This window comes from Anopheles aquasalis, chromosome 2 (assembly GCF_943734665.1).
Source record: "Anopheles aquasalis chromosome 2, idAnoAquaMG_Q_19, whole genome shotgun sequence".
Taxonomy (NCBI): Eukaryota; Metazoa; Arthropoda; class Insecta; order Diptera; family Culicidae; genus Anopheles; species Anopheles aquasalis.
Window position 1 is genome coordinate 49,485,001 of NC_064877.1, and position 23,613 is coordinate 49,508,613.

Here is a 23,613-nt window from a genome sequence, read left to right on the forward strand (position 1 = left end):
GAGTTGTAAAGGTGGAGACGGTGTTTGAAGTTCACTGTAGTTCTTCCCCGAACGATCGGTTGGTTCTTTGGTCGTCGTCGTCATCGTCGTCGTCGTCGTCGCCGTTGTCGACTTATTGTTCTGTTTGCTTCTCTCCCGCTGAACATATCGCACCGATACAAACGTACGCATATCGCATTTACATGCCGTCGCTTTCTCGCTCCATCCGAACGAGGCGTAAGTCTCGTCTGTGGTGTCTCGTTTGCTCCTACTCTCCGTTCTGGGGACAGTTTGTATGGTAAAGCCCCCACGTGCATGGAAATCGCTATATATAACATGGCGCAGCGCGCGACGTGCTTTTAAGTACACTCTCAACCGTTTCATGTGCACAACATCGTCCGAACTTTTAAACCGTGCGTTCCGCCACTGTCCGGTGCACTTCCGAGAAAAGTTGGCGGTGCTTTAACGTAGTAGCCCCCTCCGGTAGTAGCCACCATGTGTCTTCTGAGGTTTGTTCTGAGCGGAATCTTACTTCTCGCGGATGTAATCATCGTCGATACCGAGAATCGTCGCTCTGCCAACGGATGATGGTGGTAGTGTTCTAGTTGCCGATGATACTATACCCCCTATCCTCCATTGCAGTGACGGTAATGACGTGTGACACCCAGTGCGAGTGTAGTGGCAATGTGACGACGGGGGTGGTTTTTTTTTTTTATTATCAGAACACACATGTGTACAGCCCCGCGCTGTGGTGAACAATTGTCAATTTGTCGAAGAGGAGGAACACAGAGGGAAGCGTATCATTAGTGCGCTGAAACCGGTACTTGGCCCCACAGGGTTTAACATTGAAGCACACACAACGATCTATGTACCCGAAACCCCTCGGATCCATGTGTGTTCGTATGCGACGAACGCGACGGGTTCACAATCGTATTGCTCGTATCGTCGCTCCCGCCTAAAAAGCTTACTAAGCACTTCGAGCCAGACAACGGCGCAGCTAGCCTGCTAGTAGCGGCACGAGCGTGCGCCTGGATGGATGGTGGTGTAGACGCACCCCAAAACGGATCCAAGTACCCTTGTCGGTCGACAGACAGCACCAGTTGTGTGTATTGTTCTTTAAGCTCAGAATGAAGTTGTTGATTTAAAGCAATTTTTGGTGCCGCTTTGGTGCGTTGTCGTCCCCCATTGACTATCACACTGGAGTGGGAAACCACGAAATCATCGCGCTCATCCATTCGAAGGTTGGAAGGTGTGGTTGATCGAATGACCGGAAGAGTGACGTGGTCCAAGTGGCAAGGGTTGCAAGATAAGACGCCCAGAAAATGGTTATCAAGAACGACATGGAACTAATGTGCAAACACAGTAAAGATAAGCAAACGAACGCTATGGTGGTAAAGCAATCGGTTGGTTCCGGTTGAAATCATGGGTCGCGTTAAATACCGCGCTGGCTCTCGACCTACAGCGTCAAAAGGTTGGGTCAATCGCGGATCGCGACCACGTTTCGGAACCCATATTGCACTGAACGGAACGAGGGGCTAGTGAATCACACAGCGGCCTGGGCTTGGTTGTCCAACGTCGGTGCCATGTGGACAGATCTTATCGCGGCCAGCCGTGGCATGATGGGATCCGGACCAACAGTTCCTAGCGGTAAAATCAGCAGCAGCAAGTAAGTAAACATTCATATCAATCACTATTTAGCAATGGTTGTTTGCGCGCAAATAGTTACAGAAGTTTTGCGCAAGCGCAATTCTCCTCGCCTCGCTTCGCTGGCGTTCCTTACACCAATAACCCCGACCACAATGCCACGTGGTCCATCCCAGCAACGATCAGTACACGGCTAGCATCCAGTAACACCGTTTCCGAGAAATCCTCTTGAAAGGACTCTTTTTGGCCGCGAAACGAGACGCGCACCGTTACGGCCGTTGCCATGGAGCTACTTCTTGCAGGGCGGAATTGTGGTTGCTGTGTTTGCTCGATTTGTATGAACAAATGGGCGCGCGGTCGCCCGGGTCATATCTTGCCTTCGTCAGCGTGACGTAATGAAAACGTGCCATCGCGGCATCGCGGCGTGATTATACTGTCGCTTCTAGAATGGCTGCGAGAAGTCTTTCCTGTTTGCGCAATCCATCCATGTTTGTCTCGGTGTTTTTAATGTGACGTTTTCTCGCGTTTCTTGCCGGCCATCTTTGTTCGCCTGGCCTTGTTACTACTCATCCGGTACATACCTTCTTTTTTTTTGTTATCAGTTTATTGCACGATCATGGTTATCTTGTGAGGGTTGGCAGCATAAAAATAACCATGTGAAATGAGTGATGAGTAATGAGCAAGTCACTGAAACACCAGCGAACCGAAGCCCCAACGTTTTTGTTGGTATTTCCATATCCTGATGGGAATCAGGCGGGCAAACATGTAGGTCGCGGGCCCAACAGTACAAGCAAGCGATGATTTACATGGGATGGCGTCTGATGGACGTCCTAAGAAATTCTATTAACGATTTCGGTTTAGACTTTGCCTGAGGCCAATTTGAACTAGCAAAGGGATCGAGAGTGGAGATTAGGCACGAAACTGCACCGAAGGAACACGGGAATCCATTTACACATATTCATCAGGATGGCGATCTTCAACACATAACACACGCATACACGCCCAGGTGGCAGTTCTGTTCACCGTTTTTGTTGGCCATCTTTGAACTCATATAGCGCGGTACTCCGTTTTTTCAATGACCCACGAAGGTGCGAGATTCTCTGTGTCGTCCGTCAGTGCCCGTTTGCGTGTCAGATGCAGCTAACATTTCGGTTGAATATTGAACAGACACAAACACCTTTGCAAACGGTGTCGGCGATCGACCGACAGTAGTAGTATCGACGCCTTGTTCTAATAGTGTTATGAATTATTTAAAATACGTTCAAATCGTCAGTAGCACCACATTCGGGATCTTCACCGCGCCCCTCTGTGGCTGTGTGTCATCATCATTCCATTCTGTCGTTTGTCGCTGTCGTGGTCGTCGTCGTCATCGTCGTCGACACGATCGCGGTGGTAAATGTATGTATGTTTATGAAAATTTATATAACCCGTACGAACTCGTGATGCATTCTAATTAACATGTACTCACTAAACAAAAACACAACGGCACCTTACCGTATACCCCAGTGCTGCCCGTGGTCCACATCCGACGAATTAGGTGTGTTGGCTGCTGCTACGGGGCAGACGTGCATAGTTCTTCCATCCACGCTCCAAGTTGCTTACCTTCCCGCGTATACGCTTCGCATATAAAAAAGGGAGCCCCTATGTGGTGTCGGGTTTAGCATACATTTGCACTTTCCTTCAACTGCTTCCTCCTGCTCCAAAACCGAACCGAATCGCGACCACAGAAGAGATCCCGCCGGTATGGGCAAAAGAAGTGAGAAGCCTCACCATTCTCCCGTTCTGACGCCATCGCGTCGCGCCAAGCCCAGGAGTGCTGAGCGCATCAAATGTGAAGCGTGCGCGGTGCGCTTTCCCCCTTCCTACCTCCCTTCCTCTCTCTCTCTCCCACACTCCCCGGGCACACCGGGAATATGTGGGTTAAGTAGCTTGGGCATATTCAGTAGCAGCGGCCACAGCAGCTTCAATTTTAGCCAGCTGCGTGACACAGTGCGCGACACTGGCAGACAGGCGAAAACATTTGGAATTCTAATTCCGCACCCTAACGCGCTCGGCTGATGCTGCGTCCATTGGCGTAACTCTCAATCGATCGATCGCCCATAGGCCTTTTGGATCGATCGGTTCTGTTAGCGTCCTGTGTATGAGCGATTCATCTTGCACCACACACCGCGTTTTTTTATAGTAATTTACACCTCCAAATATTCAGTAATTAGCTAGCTTGGGAGTAACGTTTATCGTTAGCGATGTTTAACGTCAGCACATTATTTAGCTGATTATTTCATGCAGCTGCATAATCGTACCGCTGACGGATTATGCAACGCATGATCGTGTCGCAAAATTATGTGCTGTCGATTCAATGGCCACCAGAGCGTCGGAATGGCCCTCCATGAATACGATTAGCATGCAGAAGCACTCGCGAGCACTGTTGTATCAAACCGACTGGATTGTGGACGCGCTTGGACAGCGAACTCGAAGATCAAACAAGCGACGATCATGGATGAGGATGTCGAAAAGAAACGTGTGTCACGGCACGCACTGCACCGATATCATCATCGGGTCTTTTCAGCAAGCAGCAGCAACAGAGAGCGAGAGAGGGAGACGAAGAACGTGGCCACTAACGGCAACAACGGACGGTGTAAAAGTGCAGTGTTGTATGTTGTCGCCATGGTCATTCGGAAGGGGCCATGATGATGATCAGCCAAAGCGCCGCACGCGGTATGTAAAGCTAAACCCAAGCCAAAACACTTTGCCCCTTAACCAACCGTCATGCAATGCGACATGGCGGCAAGTGCAGTGATTAAATAATGATGATGCGTTGTTTTTGTGTTTTAGTGTGGCTTCGTGAAGGTGCATTTCAAATGCGTGGTCGCGAAGAAGCCTTTAAATGTTTCTCAACTTCTCACATGTGTGTCCTGCTTCACCTGCTGGACACCGTTCAGTTTAGACATCATTGATCGTAAAATGATGACCTCCGCGTGCCATACTGAACATGCAGCCTGCACATGTGCCTGCGTTCCGTATCGAACAATCAAAGCACACACTATTCCAAGCACAGTTTTATGTTAGCTTGGGTTTTTTTTAAATTTATTTTTATTTAAAAAAATCTAATACTACTAATTTATGATGGGTTTATCGTTGAATCTATCTGACAGTTTAAAACTTTTTAAGTTTACAGTAGATGCGCCCATGCTCCATTCCATTTCCTTCTGTCTCACATCGCAAATGTTTTTGGAAAACAAAAGACTTCAACGCGCGTGATGAGAGGAAAAGCACTGGCTGCATCGTAAATCCGCGCAAATCTACACACAAACGCGTATGTAAATGTGAGAGGCAATCCGTACAATCAAATGAACGATTGTTGGCGGTGCTATTGGTTGTCTACCCACGTCACAGTCGTTTGTGGCTTCACACCACAGCACACCTGCTGGAACAACAACCAGCAATGGGGCGAGTGCTGATTAGCAGCATTTAACCTAACCGACCACGCTCGATGAATACTATTCGATGAAGAAGAAGAAGAAGTTGTTTCAATGATAAGTGGTTTGTCTGAGTGTGCGTAGGTAATATGCCGCTGTAATGCCATTGAGAGACATTAGAATGACCTACTGCACCATCGGTTGCCGTCGATGTGATGCGATGACCGCTCCAAGGTGCTTTGAGAATCGCGTACAAGTGGAGATAGGCAAGGGCAGGCAAAGAGCGTTGTGGCGAACAGCTATGAATAACCTAAACAGTCACGTTCTAATTTGCACCATCTTGACTCTCGTTCAGTCACATCACGGTGCACGATGCACGATGCACGTAGAGATGTACAGAATCCCGACAGGTTTTCGCAGAGTCTATCCCCCGTGGCCTATCTGACGTCAGCTGACGCCAATGGGTGGGCATTTGTGGCTTGTGTGACACATTGTGGGCTTTCCCAGCACTAAATCATCGATCGTTGGCCGGGAGTTGGATGCTTCTTCCTGGTATTATATTTACTAGAGAACATACTTTGCTGGATCTTTTCGCCATTTTCCTGAACGTACTTTAGCTTTTCAGACGTTTGCTACCGGCGAACACACTTTGGGAACACATTACTGCACGCCTGGAGGGGTGGAGTGTGTTAAATGGAAAAATTATGGACCCAAATGTGGATATCATAATGTAATTTCACAACCACACAGTCCATTGTTAGCAGCCACCGGGTCGTGGTTTGGCGTCTGTCCTTGGCGATCAGCAAATTAATCAGCACCACATCACTGGCCACGAGTCCAATCTCACTACCTACACCTACGTCCAGAATGTGGCAGCGGCCGACAAGTCACACACAATGTAGGTTTTCCTATTAGCTTCGGTAGAAACTTAGCACAACCATACCTGCCATGCGTACGAGTCACGTTTTGCCAAGGTCTCTCTCTCTGTCGGAGTAGCTGCTACTATTGCTTTTTTCTCGCGTAAGTTTATTATCTTACCGGCACACCGTTTGAATAGTACAATCAACAGTAGTATTCCCCCTAGCGTCTTGCGCCATCGTGCACGTGTTGCATAATCATGTTTCATCAACATTGAAGATCGCATCGCAATCATTGCCTAGATGCTTCCTTTTCTTACGATCCTGGATGGAAACAGAGCTGAATCGTTTTTCTATCGAATCCGATCCTAAGCAGAGGATCTTTGGAGGAATGTTTTCAGGTAAAGCATCATTGCGATCGATTGTCTATTGATTTATTGAACCAAAGCTAAAGAGACAGTAGAAATCATGTGTCAGCGCGTTGTAGATACGATACGAAAACCAATGCTATCCAAGTTCGTCAACCAAGCTGCGGGGATAGCTTCGGAATGACCCTGTATCAGATACCGTTCCACGATGGTCGTGCTTTGATCATTGGGGACACACTTGTTTAATTTTGCAATGAAGCTACCATTAATCACGCGCATGACATCCGCACATTCATCCACTCCCACCATCGGGCCATATCGTGCCGTCAGCATTGATTGGTGGCACGGAATCGTTGTTGTGTGCAGCGTGTCCTCGCTTTTTGTTTTTAGTTTCAGTAACATGCAATTTTGTGCACGAAGGGAGCCTGCACCGTAGTTCCGTTCCGACAAATCATAATCTGATGAGATCGTTCCACAATCGCACTGTTGTGCACTTCGTAACTACAGGGTACTGGCGATCGATCGTGGTGACATTCACCCGGGAAACGATCAAACGCACAGCGCAGCACCGATTGCGCAAGGGTTGACAGTCAGCGCTTGTCATGGGTTTGGTATAGCGTGCAAAGCGGTAAAGATGACGATGATGACACCGATGATGATGATGATGAAGCAATGACCGGAAGCTTCATGTAGCAATTCGTCGATAAGCCCGGCTATCGTTCTGTCGTGTTTCTGCCGGTCAATTTGCTAAGGGGAGTTGTTTTCGGGCTTGGCACGATGGTCCGTTGAGGTATCTCCTCGGGAAGGGGACACAATCAAACGATGCATCATCATGCTCATAATCGGAAGAGCTTGTGCAGAACCAGTAACAACCCCACCTTTTCATACTCTTTCCCTCGCTCTCTCTCCATCTTTTGCTGCAGGTTGAACAGACTGCCACGGTCACAACGACACTGGAGGACAGCTGGTTCTGGGATCCGGAAAACAATGTTTCATCGACTTCATCGTCCTCGAAAAAGGATGACAATGAGTCGCCCTCATCGGGAACCGAGCTGACAACGATACCCCTCGAGGCACCGGCCTCCGAGAGTGAAATCATTGAACGGTTGCGTCGTCAGCTGAACGAAACGGTTCAACAGCTGAAGAAACAGCAGCTGGAAAATGCCCTTCTTAACGAGCAGCTCGGCCAGGTGGGCCGAGAAAATCGTGAGCTCAATGAAAACATCGAAGAACTCGATCGGCAGCATGAGGTCGTGCTGGAAAATCTGGTCATTGGAAAGCGCGAACTTCAGGAAAAATGTGCCGCGCTTGAAGCGCAGGCAAAGCGCAGCGCCGAGGAATTGGCGGCGCAACTGGGCGAGTTGCAGGGCCGCTTCGAACGGTTAGAACAAAGCTACACGCAGTCGTGCCAGGAGAATGTGAAACTTCAAGCGGAAACGGAAAAACTTACCACGGAGCTGGAAAGAATTGTGTGCGAGAATGTCGAAGCGGTAGCTGCACTGAACGGTCAGCTTAGCGAGATGCGGCGCGAGCGGACAGAATTGAATGAATCGTACAAGACACTGCAAAACGAACATGAAGAACTGCGCCTTAAGGTTGTCGAGGAACCATTCGAAGCGGTGGCGAAGGTAGCCGAGGATGAGGAAGTCATTTTACTCCGTACGACAATAGACGACTTAACGCAAAGACTAGAGGACGCGTGCAGTGAGCGTGATAATTTACAGAAACTTACCGCCGAGTTGGACCGTTCGGACCATATAGGACGGCTCGAGCGAGACATCGGTGAGCTGCAGAACGAGCTGCGCAGTGTTATTATCGATAATTCTGTTCAACTAGAGGCCAAGGAGAAAGAGTACGATGAAAAGTTGGCCGCGGTCCGACAGGAAAATCAAACTCTTCGTGAGTCGATCATCACCACCGAGAGTCGAGCGGCAGGTGCAGAGTCCGATGCCAGGTTGGATGAACTGGTGCGCAAGCTATTCGACCTGGACCTAACGCAGTTCGATGAACTGGAGGAACGGCTGCATACGCTGAAGGACGCCGACGCCAAGCTGCTCGCACTGGAGAAGAAGTTGATCGATTCAAGTAAGGAAATCAATTTTCTGAAATCGGAAAACTCACGCATCCAGCACGACAAGGACACGCTCAACGCGGACCTGATGCAGTACGAAAAAGAGTGTTCCAGTTTGATGAAAAACAACGACCATCTTATAGCGGAAATTGAAAATCTAAAGTGCAATAAACTGGAAACTATTAACGAGAACGCCGAGGATAGTATCGTCGTGTTGGAGAAGCAGCTGGAGGATTCTCACAAAATCAATCGCAGCCTGGAGGAAGAGTATCGCGAGATCAATTGTAAGCTGGAGGAAGTGCTGGAAGAGAAGGAAGAATTACTGACGAAGGTCGCGTTGCTAGAAAGTAACCAGAGTGAGCAGAAGCTACATTCCCGCGAACTGGAACAGACACTTTCCATCGCACGCGCTGATAAGGACACTCTTGAGAGGCAACTGGAAGATGCTCGACTATCCGAACGTCAGCGGACGGAGGAACTGAGTGCCGAATTGGAAAGTGTACGTGCACAGTTAACAACCATCAATGAAGATCACGCTTCCCTGGTACATAAACTGCAACAGTTACAGCAAAGCTCTACTGATAACTTGCACACCTGGGAGAGCAAGATGGAGGCGCTGCAAGCGGAGCTAAAAGCGAAAGAAATCGAACTGGAACAAGTACGCGAATCCACAGTATCCTCACAACATTCAGATACGGAGCTAGAGGAAGTGCGTAACCGCCTGCACTCCGAGCTGACTGCCGCCCAAGAACAGTATCAAGCGGAGCTCGGGAAACAGAAGCAAACGATCGACAGCCTTGCCCAGCAGAAGGCGGACCTTGTGCAGCTGGTCACGACTAAGCATAACGAAAGCGTACAGTACCATGCAGAAATACAGCGACTGAACCAGCTGCTCAACGAGCACAACGAACAAGCTTCACAGCCTTGCAGCGAGTGTGTTTCGCTGCGCGAGAAGGTACAGGACTACGAGCGACTCTCGGATCAAATACAGTTCTTACGGGAAAAGTCCGACATACTGACCACCAATCTGATGACGGAGCAAACGAACCAGCGAGTGGCACTGCAGGAAAAGCAAGAGCTGCTAGAGCAAAAGAATAGCTTGCAGCGTGATCTGGACCGGTTACGGCAGCATCTGATGGAAATTGAGGAAGCTCACACTCAGGAAACGGTGGAGCTGCAGCAGCGCTACGACGAAACCCGTGGCAAGCTGGCCTCACTCGAGGAGGAGGTGAAAAAGTCTACCAACGCTCTCACGTCCGCCAGTATCCGGGCGAATCAACAGGCGGAAACATTGCAAACCCAGTACCAGCTGCTGCTGCAGCAGCGTGATGAACTGAACGCCAAGCTAAGCAGCGCGGACGATCGTGATCAGAAGAACCAGGCCTCATTGACAAATCTGCAGTGTGCACTAGAACAGTTCCAGATGAGTAAGTAGCCCAGGGGCACCCGGGGCACCCGGGGAAAGCCCCACGTGTGCACTGTCATAATTTTGCGCCTTCCCATTCCCAGACAAAGAACGTGACATCGAGCTGGCAACGGTGAACATTCGTAAAGATCTCGAGCGGGCTCGATCTCGTGAGGAACAACTGAGAGGAGATCTGAAGGTTCTGCAGCAGCAGCTAAACGACGCCAAAAACGGACTCCTAGCGGCTGCTCGCATATCGGATCAGCTGGAAATATCACAAGTGACAGTGGCTTCGCTAAAAACAGAACGTAAGTCATCACCAACGTTGGCCTCAGTTGGACCATCGAAACAGGCTGCTAGTAACATTCACTATCGCCTGCTCGCACGTACCTCGACTTTTCGAAACGAAAGTTTTGTGTTCATTAACATCAATAACAATGGTTAATCCGTTAAATCCTTCCGATTTGAAGCAAATTCTTTGTTGGGGGCTCATGTCAGTGTGATGGCTTCATCCATTCTCCATTCAAGTTACATGGAAAGCTAAGCAAAACTCACAAACATGGCGCTATAATGGTGATTGTAATCGACACATGATAGTTAACTCATAGCACCTTAACCCCCGGACACAGAAAAAGGATAATCCACTTGTTACAATATTCCATGTTCGAGTGCATAAAGGTAAAGTGTTTTACCAAAACCCGCTAACAACAACATAAACCATTCTCTAGACAATCGTTATCACCCCATCTCAAACAGTGCGTGTGCGTGTTTTTTCCGTGACTCAAGCGCCATTAAATAGCCAAATTGAAGCAGCTCAAATCAAGTACACTAGCCCATGGTGACTCTTCAGTTAATATTCGGCAGTTCTTGCATGTTTTCCGGAATACCGGACAAAAAGCATCAAAAAATGTATGGAAACAAGCTATGAACGTTAGAGCAGCACTACTACTACTACTACTTCTTCTTCTTTACACACATACACACAAACACCAACACGCGTTCGACTGAAAGGTAAATATCAGCTGGTAATTCTAGGCTATCTAAACTTCGTGCACCCCGGAATTTCAGCTGATATCCACTTTTCCGTTGATAATTTGGCAAAAAAAAAGATAGGATTATTTGACTAGCTGGAAGAAAGAGTGGCTGAAGTACGGATTAAAATAAGCTCCGTTCCGTTCCGTTCCGTTCCTGTCGACCGCCATGGCTCTATCCGAGAGAGGTTTACACTCTAGCACCGAAACAACACCCGAAACCACCCACCATCCGCCTATCATATGACGTGGCCAAGGAGAACATGTCCACGGTGAACAAAGCCAAAAGACAAAGGAAGTGGCAACTTCAGCAGAGCACCCCTGGTCGCGAACAGTGAATACATCTCATCAATCTCCAACTCATCCACGTGCACGTCCCCCTCCCAATGTAACACAAAAAGCACCTAAACCCGAGTTCTTATGCACCACCGAGTACGTCGCGTAGAGTGGTTGGTTGAAATTGGTTTGAAATTGTTGTCCGCGGCTTAAAACAAGCGTTTTTGCGACGACACGATGTAAATCGTAAGAAGGGTTGGTAGTGGGATCTTTCATCTTTGTAAGTATAATCATATCTATGTTGTAAGTGCTTTTGCTTTCATTATGTCGCACCTTGCTCAAGGTACACTACTCCGTATGCACGCGCTAGAGAGTGCATTTAGCACGGGAACAGTTCGGTTACTGCGGTAGCGTTCACCCTTCACTGCATATGGCACTTGCGCATGATTAACAGCATTGGACCACTTGCTTCTCACTTGCAAATCCATCTAAATCCTATCGAAACCTAGATGTACCGACCGTTACGAGATGATGATAATCGTTATATAAGGATATTCGATCCTCATTCGATTGAATTCTCTAAATATATCCTTTTTATACTGAACGATATAACAAAGATCGCAACCGCAATCTACCCTGAGCCCCAGAGATTGACCCACTATTACCGCAAAAGCAATACCACACAACCCATTGGCATGATTTGGTGGCAATCTCAAATTGTAACAGTGTGTCACTGTTAAACGAGTGGCCGGCATCGGTCCGGACTCACTGAAAACACACGTTACAGATTGGGATTACCCTGAGCATGCTATAAGCAACACACAACGCTGAATACCATCTTCGTTTCTTTTTCTCTTATTTTTTTGCTGCTTATTGTCCATCGCCCAGACCCGTGTCCATGTTTGTGATATCTGTTAGAATAAGCATGTGTTAGCTCTTGTTTTAGTTTCTTTTATAGTCGTGATAGCCCAATTAATGCTTGTTCCTATCTGCTCGATGCGAAACATTAAAAAAAAACAACATGTTCGCTGCGTCCTGTGTTTTGCGTCGTGCATTGTCGTGCACGTATATGTTGCACTCATATTGATCATTTTGTTCGTGTACTTCCTATCTATTGCTTCTTCATTGTTATTTGGATGTTTTTTTCTTTTCAAATCGGTATTGCTTGACCCCCTCACCATTGACCATTGACCGCAGTGCAGTGTAGTGTTTCTGTGAAATGAAAGCTCAGCAAAATCCCTTGACCCTCAATTACTGCAGTAGCTCTCTCTCTCTCTTACTATTTCTCTCAATACTTCATCTGCAATCGTCAGTGATAATACACTAGTACGTGACAATACGTTCTTTTGCATGTGAACGTTTTCTGTTGAAAGGATATTCGCATGGAGCATACGTTAAGTCACGGCCGGGGTGAGTATTACATCAGGTACTGGTGTGCTTTACATGGGACTTTTACCAGGACCCTCACCAACTATCAGTACTTATGTCATACTCTCTTCGTCAGTGGCCTAATTCACATTATCTTGCCGTTGGTCGCATGATCCAAAGCCCGAACAAAGAAAAAACCGAAGAATCGTGTGTATGTGTGTCTGTGTAAGATGAAGAGAGAGGCAGAGGGGAAGAGTGACAGATAATACCACCAGGAACTAGTGCGCTACTATAAGCGAGTGTATGAATAATTGATTCTGATGTCATTCAATCCTTTACTTTTACTATTTTTCATAATAGAATCCCGTACTAAATACTAACGCTACGATCGATCGCTTTCAATCTTCTATCATTCCATGCCTACTAGTGGCCAAGCGTGACGAAAAGTATGCTGCGCTCGAGCATCGGCTCCAGGAAACGGAAGCCAGCCAGGCGGACAAGGTGGAGAAGATGTTAGTGAAAAATCTGGTCATCGGTTACGTCGTTGCACCGAATGCGTCCGATAAGCAGCAGATCATGAAACTCATCTCAACCGTCCTGACCATGGATCAAGCGGAATGCATCAAAGTAGGCCTGAATCGAAGTCAGGGTGGCGGTGGCAGCGGATGGTTTAACAGCATCCTTGGACATGCCAGCGGTCCCGAAGGAAGTGGTGGTGCGTGCATCGTTCATACATCGGATACAATCTCCGATTGTTTAATTCACTTATTTAATGCTGCTTTACTTCATACACTTTGTGCAGGGAACTACAATAAGGAATCGCTTACCGAGGCATTCGTCAAGTTTCTAGAGAAAGAGTCTGCGCCACGAGCCACAGACAGCTCGAGTCTTTTAAATATCGTTGCACCTGTTGTTGGAAGTCAACATGTGGCGCAAGCGACGACACCAGTATCCTCGACCACCACCACCACCACCACCGGTGCACCGGCGAGCAGTGGCGGGAATGTGGCTACCGAGATAAAACCTATACTGCTCCCCGAAGCGATGCTGCAACAAACCACCTTTCAACCCGCGCGAAGTTCCAGCTCAATTCTGAAAGATATACTGAGCGCTTGATACAACGAATCGCCGTTCTTTCAGAACCACTATTAAGGGCAAGTGTACATGTCTTTGTAACCATATTGTCGGCGCTAAACGGGATGGTGTAATCGATATCCTTGGTTAAACTGCCGCATGCAGTCATAATTTTTAATCGTTGCAGTTGGCTACTGAATATAATGGAAAATAAATCTTATATCCAAATCTACTTCACCGTTAACAGTGTATGTTTTTTTTTAAGTGCAGTGCAAGTATATTGGATTCTTTGATGACAGCATTGTTTTTTCTTGCATTTAATCATTTCAATCGCCTTATTATTATCGCAATACAAAAACAAATGAATGTTTTTATATAGTATCACTTTATTATGGTCTACTGTGCCCATCTATCAGTTCTCTAAACCGGACATATCAAATATATAACAGTTCTATAATGCTCATCGCGATTTCAGCACTTCCTTTAGCAGTTCCACTGCCCTTGCCATGTCAATCTTTTGTTCGCTGGCCTTCGCCACCTCACCGGCCAACGCATACAGCATTTTGACCTTTCCTTTGCGATATTTTTCCACCAGCTGTGGATTCGCATCAATGGCTTGGCGAAGGTACTGCTGAATTTGTGACTCTTCCGTAATGAGAAACCAGTTCTTTGATGTTACAATCGCTTCTGGGCATATTTGCGATGCTTCTCCATCTGTTGTCTCCACCAGTTCCTGCAGTACTGCCCGCGCGTAGTGCACGTTCAGTCGGTTTTGCTGCAATAGATCGACAATCCTGGCCAGCTGCGAGGACGTGATCTCACACGAAGCGGGATCCATTTTGTTGCGATTCAAAATGGTAATATAGTCGTTGATAAGGAAATTGGCCACCAACTTGGACGGTAGCCTGCTACCATTCGCTTCGATGATGCTGCGAAAGTGGCCGTAAAGGTTCGAGTCGTTCTTTGAGGAAAAGAAAGAAAAGCATTATCTAATAATCCTGTATCCTGTCTTCTTCATAACTAGTACTTACAACAAGCGTCATGGCGATTATCGGTGCAAGATGGTATTCCGCAGTCATTCTTTGGCGTGTTTCTTCGGGTAGTTCTGGGAGTAAATGTCTCATTTTGGGAACATCAATCACATCGCCCTGTTCCTGGTCAGGTTTAGTGGAGTCTTCGTTGATTTTTAGGTGTAACGGGGGTAGATTGGGTTCCGGCATAAACCGATAATCCTGCACTACCTCCTTGTCCCTCATGGGCACAGTAACACGCGCAGCAGCATCCCATGCTCGCGTTTCATTGTTAATAGTTCCTCCATTGTTTAAAATACCAATTTGACGATTTATTTCGTAATCCACCGCTTGTGCAACAGCTCGCACTGAACCAATGTTTTTGACTTCAGTTCTCGTCCCGAGTGCGGTGTTTTCCTCATGTATTGATATATTTGCGTCTACACGTAATGCACCCTCTAGAAGAAAATGTGTAACATTGAAACAAAAAACATCTGTAATGCATCTAATTTAACGCCGAAAGCATCAATTACGAAAAATATCGGCAATTCATTAAAAAAGAATACACCTCTTCCGTGACAGTGCCCGAGGAGACACTGCCGTGACCAGGATTCGAACCTGGGTTACTACGGCCACAACGTAGGGTCCTAACCACTAGACGATCACGGCTATCGAGGCTTCGTGTTTGCAATCCATCGGGCCATGTGTAAAAAAAATCTATTATTAGTCACGTTCTATTTTCACTTAATCCAAGTTAATTCATTTAAAACCATGGTGGACAGCACGAGCCACTAGGCTCCCCAGGGACATAAATATGTAGTCCCCGAAATAACTGAACTATTCGATCGAACAGCTTGTTGGAGGAATTAAATCTGAACGAAAAATTAATTTTAGGAATTCGTTCTAACAGTTAGTAAGTACAAATTTCATCTACATATTGGGTTTTCCTAATAATAAAATTAATCAAAAAGGCTTGTGCGACTTTCTTGGGAATCTACCAAATAGTTTAACCTGGCCACTACTCATTTACAGTAACCAAATCTTGCACTTAAGATTTTTAAGGAAAACCTTGGAACTTTTTTAAAAACAAAGCTTCAATAAACACAAAAACAAAAAGTTCCGTGCGTCGGCCGGGAATCGAACCCGGATCAACTGCTTGGAAGGCAACTATGCTGACCATTACACCACCGACGCACACATCTCTCCCACCATTCCAAACACAAGATAACTCCTCACTTACCTTCCATCCGACACGAACAGCTGTTCAATCGAGTCAATATCAAAATCAATTCCTTCACTAAAGCCGCCGCTTCCTCGCCAGTTTCCAAATCCGGTTCGAAAACCACCTCCATGAGGGGTACACCGGCTCGGTTAAGGTCCACTAAACTTTTCCTCTCGACGGGATCGTGCAGTGACTTTCCGGAATCTTGCTCCAGTTGCAGCTGGTGGATTCGGGCCGTCTTGTAGTATGGACTTTTACTAACGCCTGGCACGAACACGGGAAACATGAGCGATCCTCTGCGGGCAAGCGGGGCTCGTTGCTGAGTAATTTGGTAGCCGGCTGGCAGATCGGCGTAGAAATAATGCTTGCGGTCAAACATCGAAACTGCGTTCAGTTCACACCCTAACGCAAGGGCCGTCTGGACTCCCAACTCCACGGCACTTCGGTTAAGCACCGGCAATGTTCCGGGAATCGAGGCATCGAACAAGGACACGCACGAGTTCACCGGTGCACCGAACTCGGATCCTGCACCGGAGAACAGTTTTGTTTTGGTGCTGATTTGTGCGTGCACCTCCAGTCCAACGACACTTTTCCATTTTATGCTAAAACGATGGTTGCTAAAGTTAAGTTCTCGGTTCAGCTCGTAGTAAAATGCATATTTACCTCGCTTTTTTGGTCGCTGCCGCCGCAAATCGTCTGCAAAAACGGGTGGACATTTTTTGTTTTGTTTTTCGATGATTGTTTTTGCTGCATGGACTTGTTTTTGGCTGCATGGTCAAGCCGGTCCGCGCTGATTCCTGGAACGGTTCTTGATCGCGCTGGTAAAAAGTGGAAAAATTGGCGGAAAAGTGTTTTGTGAAAGAACAATAAGAAACTTCTTACGATCATTGAACTCAGTGAAGTACAATCAGTTAGTTATAGAGTGGTTCCTGTGCGTTTCACGCTTCTACCGCCGCTTTTCAAATACCGGGATGAGGTGAGTTTCCGGTGAATTTTTAAAAACAGAAAACAATGGAGTATTGGGATTACGATGGATTTTTTACCCTACAACGTTCAATTGTTGCAACTAACCGTAAGTCAGTGGCATAAAAGGTATAGTTTGTAAAACATTCATTTATTTAGATTTTACAAAAGATGATCGCGCTTTTGTTTTGAACCTCGTCGCCAACGGCTACCGCTTTCCAGAAATTACAGGGCCGGACGAACGAACAAGACCACTCGATCACATTTACGTGCAAAGATTCTTCATTTTTTTAAGAAATACTATGCCATTTTGGTGATTTTGTTCATGTCGTTTCGGCGGGTCCGTTTAAATGGTTCCATTCGGAAGCGGCCACGTTATTGAACAGAAATTATAAAAAGAAAACCCATATTCGCTGTGGTCGTCGGATCTTAATTCTATTTTCGTTAAGTAAGCATCCCATATTGTCTAGTGGTTAGGATATCCGGCTCTCACCCGGAAGGCCCGGGTTCGATTCCCGGTATGGGAAGAGATGTTTTTGTTTCTCAGTTCCCTTTGCCTTTTTATTTTACTCACATCTGCAACGATTATCTATTAAAAACGTAAATAGGGTGGGGATGGAAATTTCATGATTTTGCATGAATTCAAACTATCCCAGCACCCTCTGTTACCACAGATTTATCACCAAAATGTGAATTTCAACGCTTTCTTGCGGGAGAAAGGTAAAGGGTGTTCGAGCACTGGATAGTGGGATTTTTTGGCCAGCAATCCGTTGCTCGAAGGAGGTAGAAGTGGGTAATGAGGGGGGGGGGGGAAGGGAGGTTTTGTCAGTAAAGTAAACAACCGCTGAAAACTCCAAAAAGATATCCAGGAAGTCCGGGATTCAGGAATTTTACTTCGCTGGGACGGTTTTCGGTTCGACTATCGCCGCTTCATGTGAATGGATTTAACGATTTACAGCGATGTGTAAGTTCCGTGGTGACCCCGGTGCTTCGGGATAATTTGAATTCAGACGAGTTTCCCCATTTTTCCGCCAACTTGCAGCCCCAACGAACTGCCTGGCACTTATTGCCGCTTCTGTTTCCGTGAGACCAGTTTGGTGCCTCTGTTCCACCCGACCACCAGCGAACCGCTTAACTTGGAGCTAATAACGATCATCACCGATTGCACCGGTATTCTGTTACGGCCGGAAGCGGATTTTCCATCGGCGGTTTGTCAGAGCTGCTTGCAGCTCATGCAAGAGTTTCGAGGTTTCCGCAGGCGTGCCAGGGAGTATGACAAGATCATACGGGCGAAGGTGCTGCCCCGGATTGAACCAGAGGTGATCATCGTGAAACAAGAAGAGCTAGACCACGATCACGAAGAGTTTGTCTGCGAGCCTGACCATGAGAGTACCGGGAGCAGTACCTTGACGGCCGACGAATCTCACGAGGAACAATTGGACTTTTTAGGCCGGTTGCAACAGCTACACCAACAGCATCAGTTGTCACAGAGCCTAGAGCAGCAGGAGGAGGATCGGAGGCGGCAAGCCCTGACGGAACAACAGGAACCGATGCCGGAAGAGCCGAAATTCAGTATGAGTGCCATTTTCAATGCACAGGCCGCGGTGGCCGCTGTGGCTGCAGCTGCGGCAGCAGCATCTGGAACGCCGGCCAGCACACACAAGCGCGGCCTATCACGGCGGTTGCCGACGATCGGATCATCGGTTAGCCAAGCTCAGGAGGAAAATAGGTGTATGGTTTGCGGTGAAAAGTTCCGATCGCGCGACATATGGATGGCACATCTAACGGTGCACGCAGTCGAGCGACCTTTCCAGTGTCACATCTGTCTGGCGCAGTTCAAAACCAAATATGTACAGCAAAACCACATACGGACGGTTCACGAGAATGTGCGGAGCTATAGATGCCCGACCTGCACCGAGCCGAGCCGAATGTTCAAAAGCAAGCGCACGCTCGAGGACCACATGCGCTACCACACGGGCGAGCGCCCGTTCGTTTGCAGTATCTGCAAGATGAGCTTTTCGTCCGGTAGCGTGCACCGCAATCACATGTACCGGGTGCATCGGGAGATGCGCAAAAAGGACCGCCGGTGTAGCTACTGTAGCAAGGTATTTGATCGCATTCTCGATCTCAAGCGCCACCAGACGAGCTACTGTGAAAAGATTATCAGCCACGAAATGGTCCAGCGATTGTAGATGACGAGGTCAGGGCACGGTTCCGCATGGAGGCAGCTTATAGAGCACCTTAGAGAGAGAGAGAGAGAGAGAGAGAGAGAGAGAGAGAGAGAGAGAGAGAGAGAGAGCGTACTGTACGGTGCTTTAACATTATCCAATCGTTTAGGTTGAGTGTAAATGTATTAATTGTATTTTCGTTGGTCCCAACGCTTCGCACTCGAACGCTGGTCGTTGTATATAGCCCCAAAAGTGAAGTAAAAAACAACCAAAAACATGGCCTGCTGTTTTCATTCACTTTTTGGTTCGGTGTTCATTTCGCCTTCGGACTGCGCCTACGTGGTGTCCAAAGCATTGTCCGGTTCTATCGCCGGTTTCATCGATCTGCCGATGCGCGAACTGCGCAGCATTATGTTCCGTGCGTCCGTGCAGCAAGTGCAGTGACCCTTCGGGGCAAGATAAGTTACATGATGGACGGACACCGCACATGACAGGTCCCCTCGGTGCTGGGGGCTGTAGCAACTACAGCATGGATTTCTTTCCGGCGCCTGATCACGGCAATCACTATACCAAAGAAAATAAAATTACACACAGCTCCTCTCGCATGACTGCTCTTTACTCTTATCACTCAGTGATATTGGTTGTTTTCAACCGTTGCGATTTGTACATGTAAACTCATTGCTTCTTACTTTACGTAGACGATTGCACCATTCTGCACCGTGTCCAGAAAGGTGGAATCAAGTGAAATGTGATTTTCGCAGAGACCGCAGAAGACCGCGGTTGCCATAGTTTCTCGCCCTTCATTCGGTTACCATTGCTAGGCAATGGGATCGAATGGGAAACTGTCGTCAAACTACTATTCTACATTTCTTCCGTTTTCTCGTGAAAGTCATCGATAGATAAATCGCCTGATATCGCACTAATCGATCCAGCTTTTACCTAACCCTAGATTCATCGCACAACAGTACTATTCTTTGGCCAAGATTGGGCCCTAATCTTCGCCTGTAGGGGCCCGGTTGCTCGTGTGCATTATCGTTGAACGACCGATTTCCTCCGAGCCACCAGCGCTCCCTGCCCTATGCCGTTTTGGGATCAAAGTCTATTAATTCTCTCTCCATGATGAGCACTGTAGTTCATCCCTCTGCCGCCGCATTTCATCACCACCCTTGCCATGTGTATGCATCCGTGTGCGCCATGTGTGTGCTGGCGCAGTGCACGTCGACGGCAGCAGAGGTTCCGGTTCGCTTAGCGATGCCCTGCATCGATATCGATTGTTTATTTTCACTTGATCCCACTGCTGCCCGGGGCGTGATCAATCGGTCTCAGCCTACTACCCGCTGGCAACAGTATGGCAGTCCACGTGCCCATCACACCGTGATCGATCGATGCTCACTTCGATGCAACGGCGAGTCCAAAACTCCAATCCAAGTAGCCTATCCCGGCATGAGGCCCCTCACACCGTTACCCTTTCAATCACACGTACACTCGCAACTCATACACCGATACACCCGCACACCTGGGCGCCAATGCACGCCCACACTCATGATCATGTCTCACTGGACCGGGGCGGCCATAGCAGCGGCGGCGGGTACGGGCGTTCTCGAAGTTTGCCGTTTGTGGAGGAAGCGTTTGATGCAATTGAAGGGCAACTGAAAGTGATAGTAGGCACAGTACGGTAGCGGATCCCAGTAGACGAAGAGAGCTTCCCGCTGATCGATGACGGTCCCGATGAGCTGCTGTACGGCATCGACACTCGGTTGCCGCAGCGCGTTCATCACCGTTTCGTGGATCCAGTAGCTCCCCCCCTTCTGCACCAACGGGCCCGAGTTCTGGCGGCTAAAGTGAGGGCAGGGTTTGCAGAGTACCCGCGAATGGACACCGGTGTAGCAGATGTACGGTAGCGACACACCAACCCGTATACCGAGGGGTAAAATCTGGCCACTGCACTGACACTTCACCAGCCGGAAGCTTATGTGCCCGTTGATCGGTCGCTGAAGCCGGATGCGGCGGAAGAACTCGCCGAGCCACTGCTCGATGGCAGCGTTCTCCTCCGGGACGAGACTGCGCGTGTCGTTCTGAATGGCGCAGGTCACGTTGGCAATCACGGTCGAATCCTTCACCGTAGTACAGGTGACGTAGTGTGAACCGACCACGTCCCTTATCACGACCCACTTCTGTGCTTCGCTCACCTCGTAGCCAAGCTTCAGGTCACGCCGGTTCGCTGGCAGCACGTACTTGCTACGCTCCATCAGGCCCAGCATTCCGGACGCAATCATAACGTTCCGAAATCCGGACAACCAACCACTGTCGTACAGTCGGTTCAGTTCTTCCTTGGACGCCACGATCTGATGCGGTGGCAGGGGGATTTCATTCGCGTCGCACTTGCGCATCACCTGCAGAATGTCATCCAGCACGGACGTCTCCTGTGCTCCCGGTATGAAGCTGGAGCAACCGCGCAACTCCAGGTGCGGTTTTGCCAGCGCATCGTAGTGTGCCGGGCTGGTGGCACAGACCGGAATGTAGTGAGTCGGTTGTTCCTTCTCGACGATCTCACACAGTGCGGCAATGTATTCGTTGGCCGCTTCCGGTGTTGGCCGCTGGATGGTATAGAACTTGCTGACCGCGGTCGAGAAGCGGGCCAGCGCAAACAGTCCCTCGAACTCGAACACTACCACCCGGGCACCGGATTTGTAGAAGTTGCGTGCCAAGTGGAGCGTCTGGATGGTGCTACCGCAGCTGAGCAGAATGGTACGTTTCCTGCGGTTTCGCTCGTTGGCCGGTGTGTGCAGTGATACCAGGACCCACTTTAGACCGGCCAGTGGCCATGTTACGAGCTTCCAGAACATCCAAAGGCACGCCGATAGCCAGAAGGCTGGCGTGGCCATCAGGAACGGTTTCCAGGCGAGCTGCATGCAAAAACCCAGCAGGCGCTGAGCAATGGTTATCAGCAGCAGTGGCCACCACAGTACCAGTCGCAGCAGAATCCGTCCATTGGACACACCTCGCTGATGGTGGTTGCTGTTGCCCCTTGATCCGGAGGTGGCCGACGCCGCAGCCGCCGCCGCCGCCGCCGAGTGTCTGATGGGAATTGTCGGTGAAACCGTATCGATGGCCCGATCTTCCGGAATGAGCGTGAAGGTGCTGGAGTAGTTTCGCCGCAGGGTCGATGGGGGTGAGGACGATAGCGGAGAGCTCGGCATCGGTGGTGAGTTGTGGCGCGATCCGTACGGTGTCCACCGTGGACTCGAGGGAGCCGTGCGGGAAAACATTTTCGCCAAACTCTCGGCACTGTTGTTGTTGGAAAGGTACACGTTCCCGGAGCTATCACTACGATTCCATGCGCCAAAGATTTTATCCTTATTTGCGGATGGCATTCTGTTGTACTGGTGGTGGTGATTTCTAAAGGCTCGCCCGTGCCCCAGACGCCGCTCGAATTGAATCGATTTCCTCTAACTTTTGCCAATGCACATCACTGCAGAACCCACGTCCAGATGCACCGCGCGCTTAGTCCACAAAACACACTCCTCAGAACGATCTCACGGTCCACACTCAACTCTGCGCACGGAGTCCACAATGTTCTCTTGCCACGATCGAACATACACTGGATGGGACCGGCCAATCATCAAGTCTATTTAAAAACGTTAATCTGTTGATATGAGACAGTGGCCGGGAATGGAATCGTGTGCCTTGCCTGCACACTCCTCACCCTTGAACCAACCACGGAGTCAGAGCCGGACCCGTTATCACAAACCGTTCAAAATAAGCCGCCTACCCTGATCGGAGTCCTGCTAGGCACGATCCGTAAAGCAAAGCCAAGCACCGGTACAGAACCATCGGTAGATCGTAGAAGGCGTGTACAACGGCAAGCTGCCGATGACATAATACTTTATACAACAGGATCACGTTTTTCGATCATGAACATTTTGTAACCTTGCCTGGCGCTCCAAGGATCCGGAATTGGTGCTAATGCCGTTTGTTTGGTTTTTTTTTTTCAGTTTGGAAAAAGTTGTGCCAATTGATGGACGATTAGAGACATGTTTTGATAGACACTGTCCTTGACAGTGACCGCAGCGCATCGCGTTTTGATGGAGACCAGAACGAGGCTGAGAATGATCACTATACCAGCAGGAGCAGCACGCAGTCGCGCCTGATCACGGTGAACAGAGGTGAATAATCAATTGCGCTCGCGTTATCTTACGGCTCAGATTTAAAGGTTTTGTAACAACAACAACAACCGCCACCAGCACCACCACCACCACTAGTAACCACAGATTACCTTCTTTGTACCGCAATACAATGTTTCTTCTGTACGATAACGATTAACGAAGAAGAAAAAAAAACACATTTCAAACATCTCTTGATAGAATGAGGTTGCCCGATTATCTATTTCCGGAAGGAACCATCCACTCGCCAGGACTTGTGTTTGAGTAGCACAATTCGGAGGGCGCGCGCGATACGTGCCTTCGCGAACAGTCCATTCCAATTGGAGTAAGGGAGCTTCACATAACAGCAGCCACCTGAGGCCACCTGTCGGGTGGCCATATTTATTCGTCGATATCCCTCATATACAATGCCTTCTTATGATCCTTGCTGCGCCATCAGGTATCTTTTATTATCATTCGTGTTCCGCCAGCTCTCCGTGGTTTCCCGATAGAATGTCGCATATAGGGACGGACTCTCTATGTATGCATCGCGAGGTCAGCGTCCCATTCGCGGGCATTTTGGTATAGGAAGTATCACTGGCAAAGAGTAAAGTGACTT

The 23,613-nt window shown here is 48.5% G+C and overlaps 4 protein-coding genes and 3 non-coding genes across 8 annotated transcripts in view; 3 read left to right on the forward strand and 4 right to left on the reverse strand.

Moving 5' to 3' along the window:
• The window catches only part of LOC126569680 (restin homolog), a 24,836-nt gene extending 11,115 nt beyond the window's left edge, over nucleotides 1-13,721 (forward strand). For both annotated transcript variants that reach the window (XM_050226937.1, XM_050226938.1), the window contains 4 exons: nucleotides 7,188-9,762; nucleotides 9,845-10,048; nucleotides 12,843-13,130; nucleotides 13,218-13,721. In XM_050226937.1, coding sequence (XP_050082894.1) covers nucleotides 7,188-9,762; nucleotides 9,845-10,048; nucleotides 12,843-13,130; nucleotides 13,218-13,531 — 3,381 coding nt within the window. In that variant the 3' untranslated portion in view covers nucleotides 13,532-13,721. The remainder of the gene's footprint in view (nucleotides 1-7,187; nucleotides 9,763-9,844; nucleotides 10,049-12,842; nucleotides 13,131-13,217) is intronic.
• A 136-nt stretch (nucleotides 13,722-13,857) lies between these two features.
• On the reverse strand, nucleotides 13,858-16,476 carry LOC126569684 (glutamyl-tRNA(Gln) amidotransferase subunit B, mitochondrial). Its single transcript, XM_050226943.1, has 4 exons — nucleotides 16,385-16,476; nucleotides 15,740-16,323; nucleotides 14,521-14,957; nucleotides 13,858-14,450 (listed from the first exon to the last, which is right to left on the reverse strand). Exons 1-4 carry the CDS (start codon nucleotides 16,435-16,437, stop codon nucleotides 13,950-13,952), a joined length of 1,575 nt encoding a protein of 524 aa, XP_050082900.1. The 5' UTR covers nucleotides 16,438-16,476; the 3' UTR covers nucleotides 13,858-13,949.
• Nucleotides 15,097-15,168, reverse strand: Trnah-gug (transfer RNA histidin (anticodon GUG)). The gene has a single exon. It is a non-coding gene; the product is annotated as a tRNA-His (tRNA).
• On the reverse strand, nucleotides 15,622-15,693 carry Trnag-ucc (transfer RNA glycine (anticodon UCC)). Its single transcript has one exon. It is a non-coding gene; the product is annotated as a tRNA-Gly (tRNA).
• A 663-nt stretch (nucleotides 16,477-17,139) lies between the features above and the next one.
• Nucleotides 17,140-17,211, forward strand: Trnae-cuc (transfer RNA glutamic acid (anticodon CUC)). Its single transcript has one exon. It is a non-coding gene; the product is annotated as a tRNA-Glu (tRNA).
• A 324-nt stretch (nucleotides 17,212-17,535) lies between these two features.
• LOC126569685 (zinc finger protein 358-like) lies at nucleotides 17,536-19,173 on the forward strand. Its single transcript, XM_050226944.1, has 2 exons — nucleotides 17,536-17,648; nucleotides 17,727-19,173. The coding sequence occupies exons 1-2, from the start codon at nucleotides 17,623-17,625 to the stop codon at nucleotides 18,874-18,876; spliced, it is 1,176 nt and encodes a 391-aa protein (XP_050082901.1). The 5' UTR covers nucleotides 17,536-17,622; the 3' UTR covers nucleotides 18,877-19,173.
• Nucleotides 19,174-19,449: 276 nt separating this feature from the next.
• On the reverse strand, nucleotides 19,450-22,442 carry LOC126569683 (uncharacterized). Its single transcript, XM_050226942.1, has one exon. The coding sequence runs from the start codon at nucleotides 22,224-22,226 to the stop codon at nucleotides 20,406-20,408; it is 1,821 nt and encodes a 606-aa protein (XP_050082899.1). The 5' UTR covers nucleotides 22,227-22,442; the 3' UTR covers nucleotides 19,450-20,405.
• Nucleotides 22,443-23,613: the final 1,171 nt, after the last annotated feature.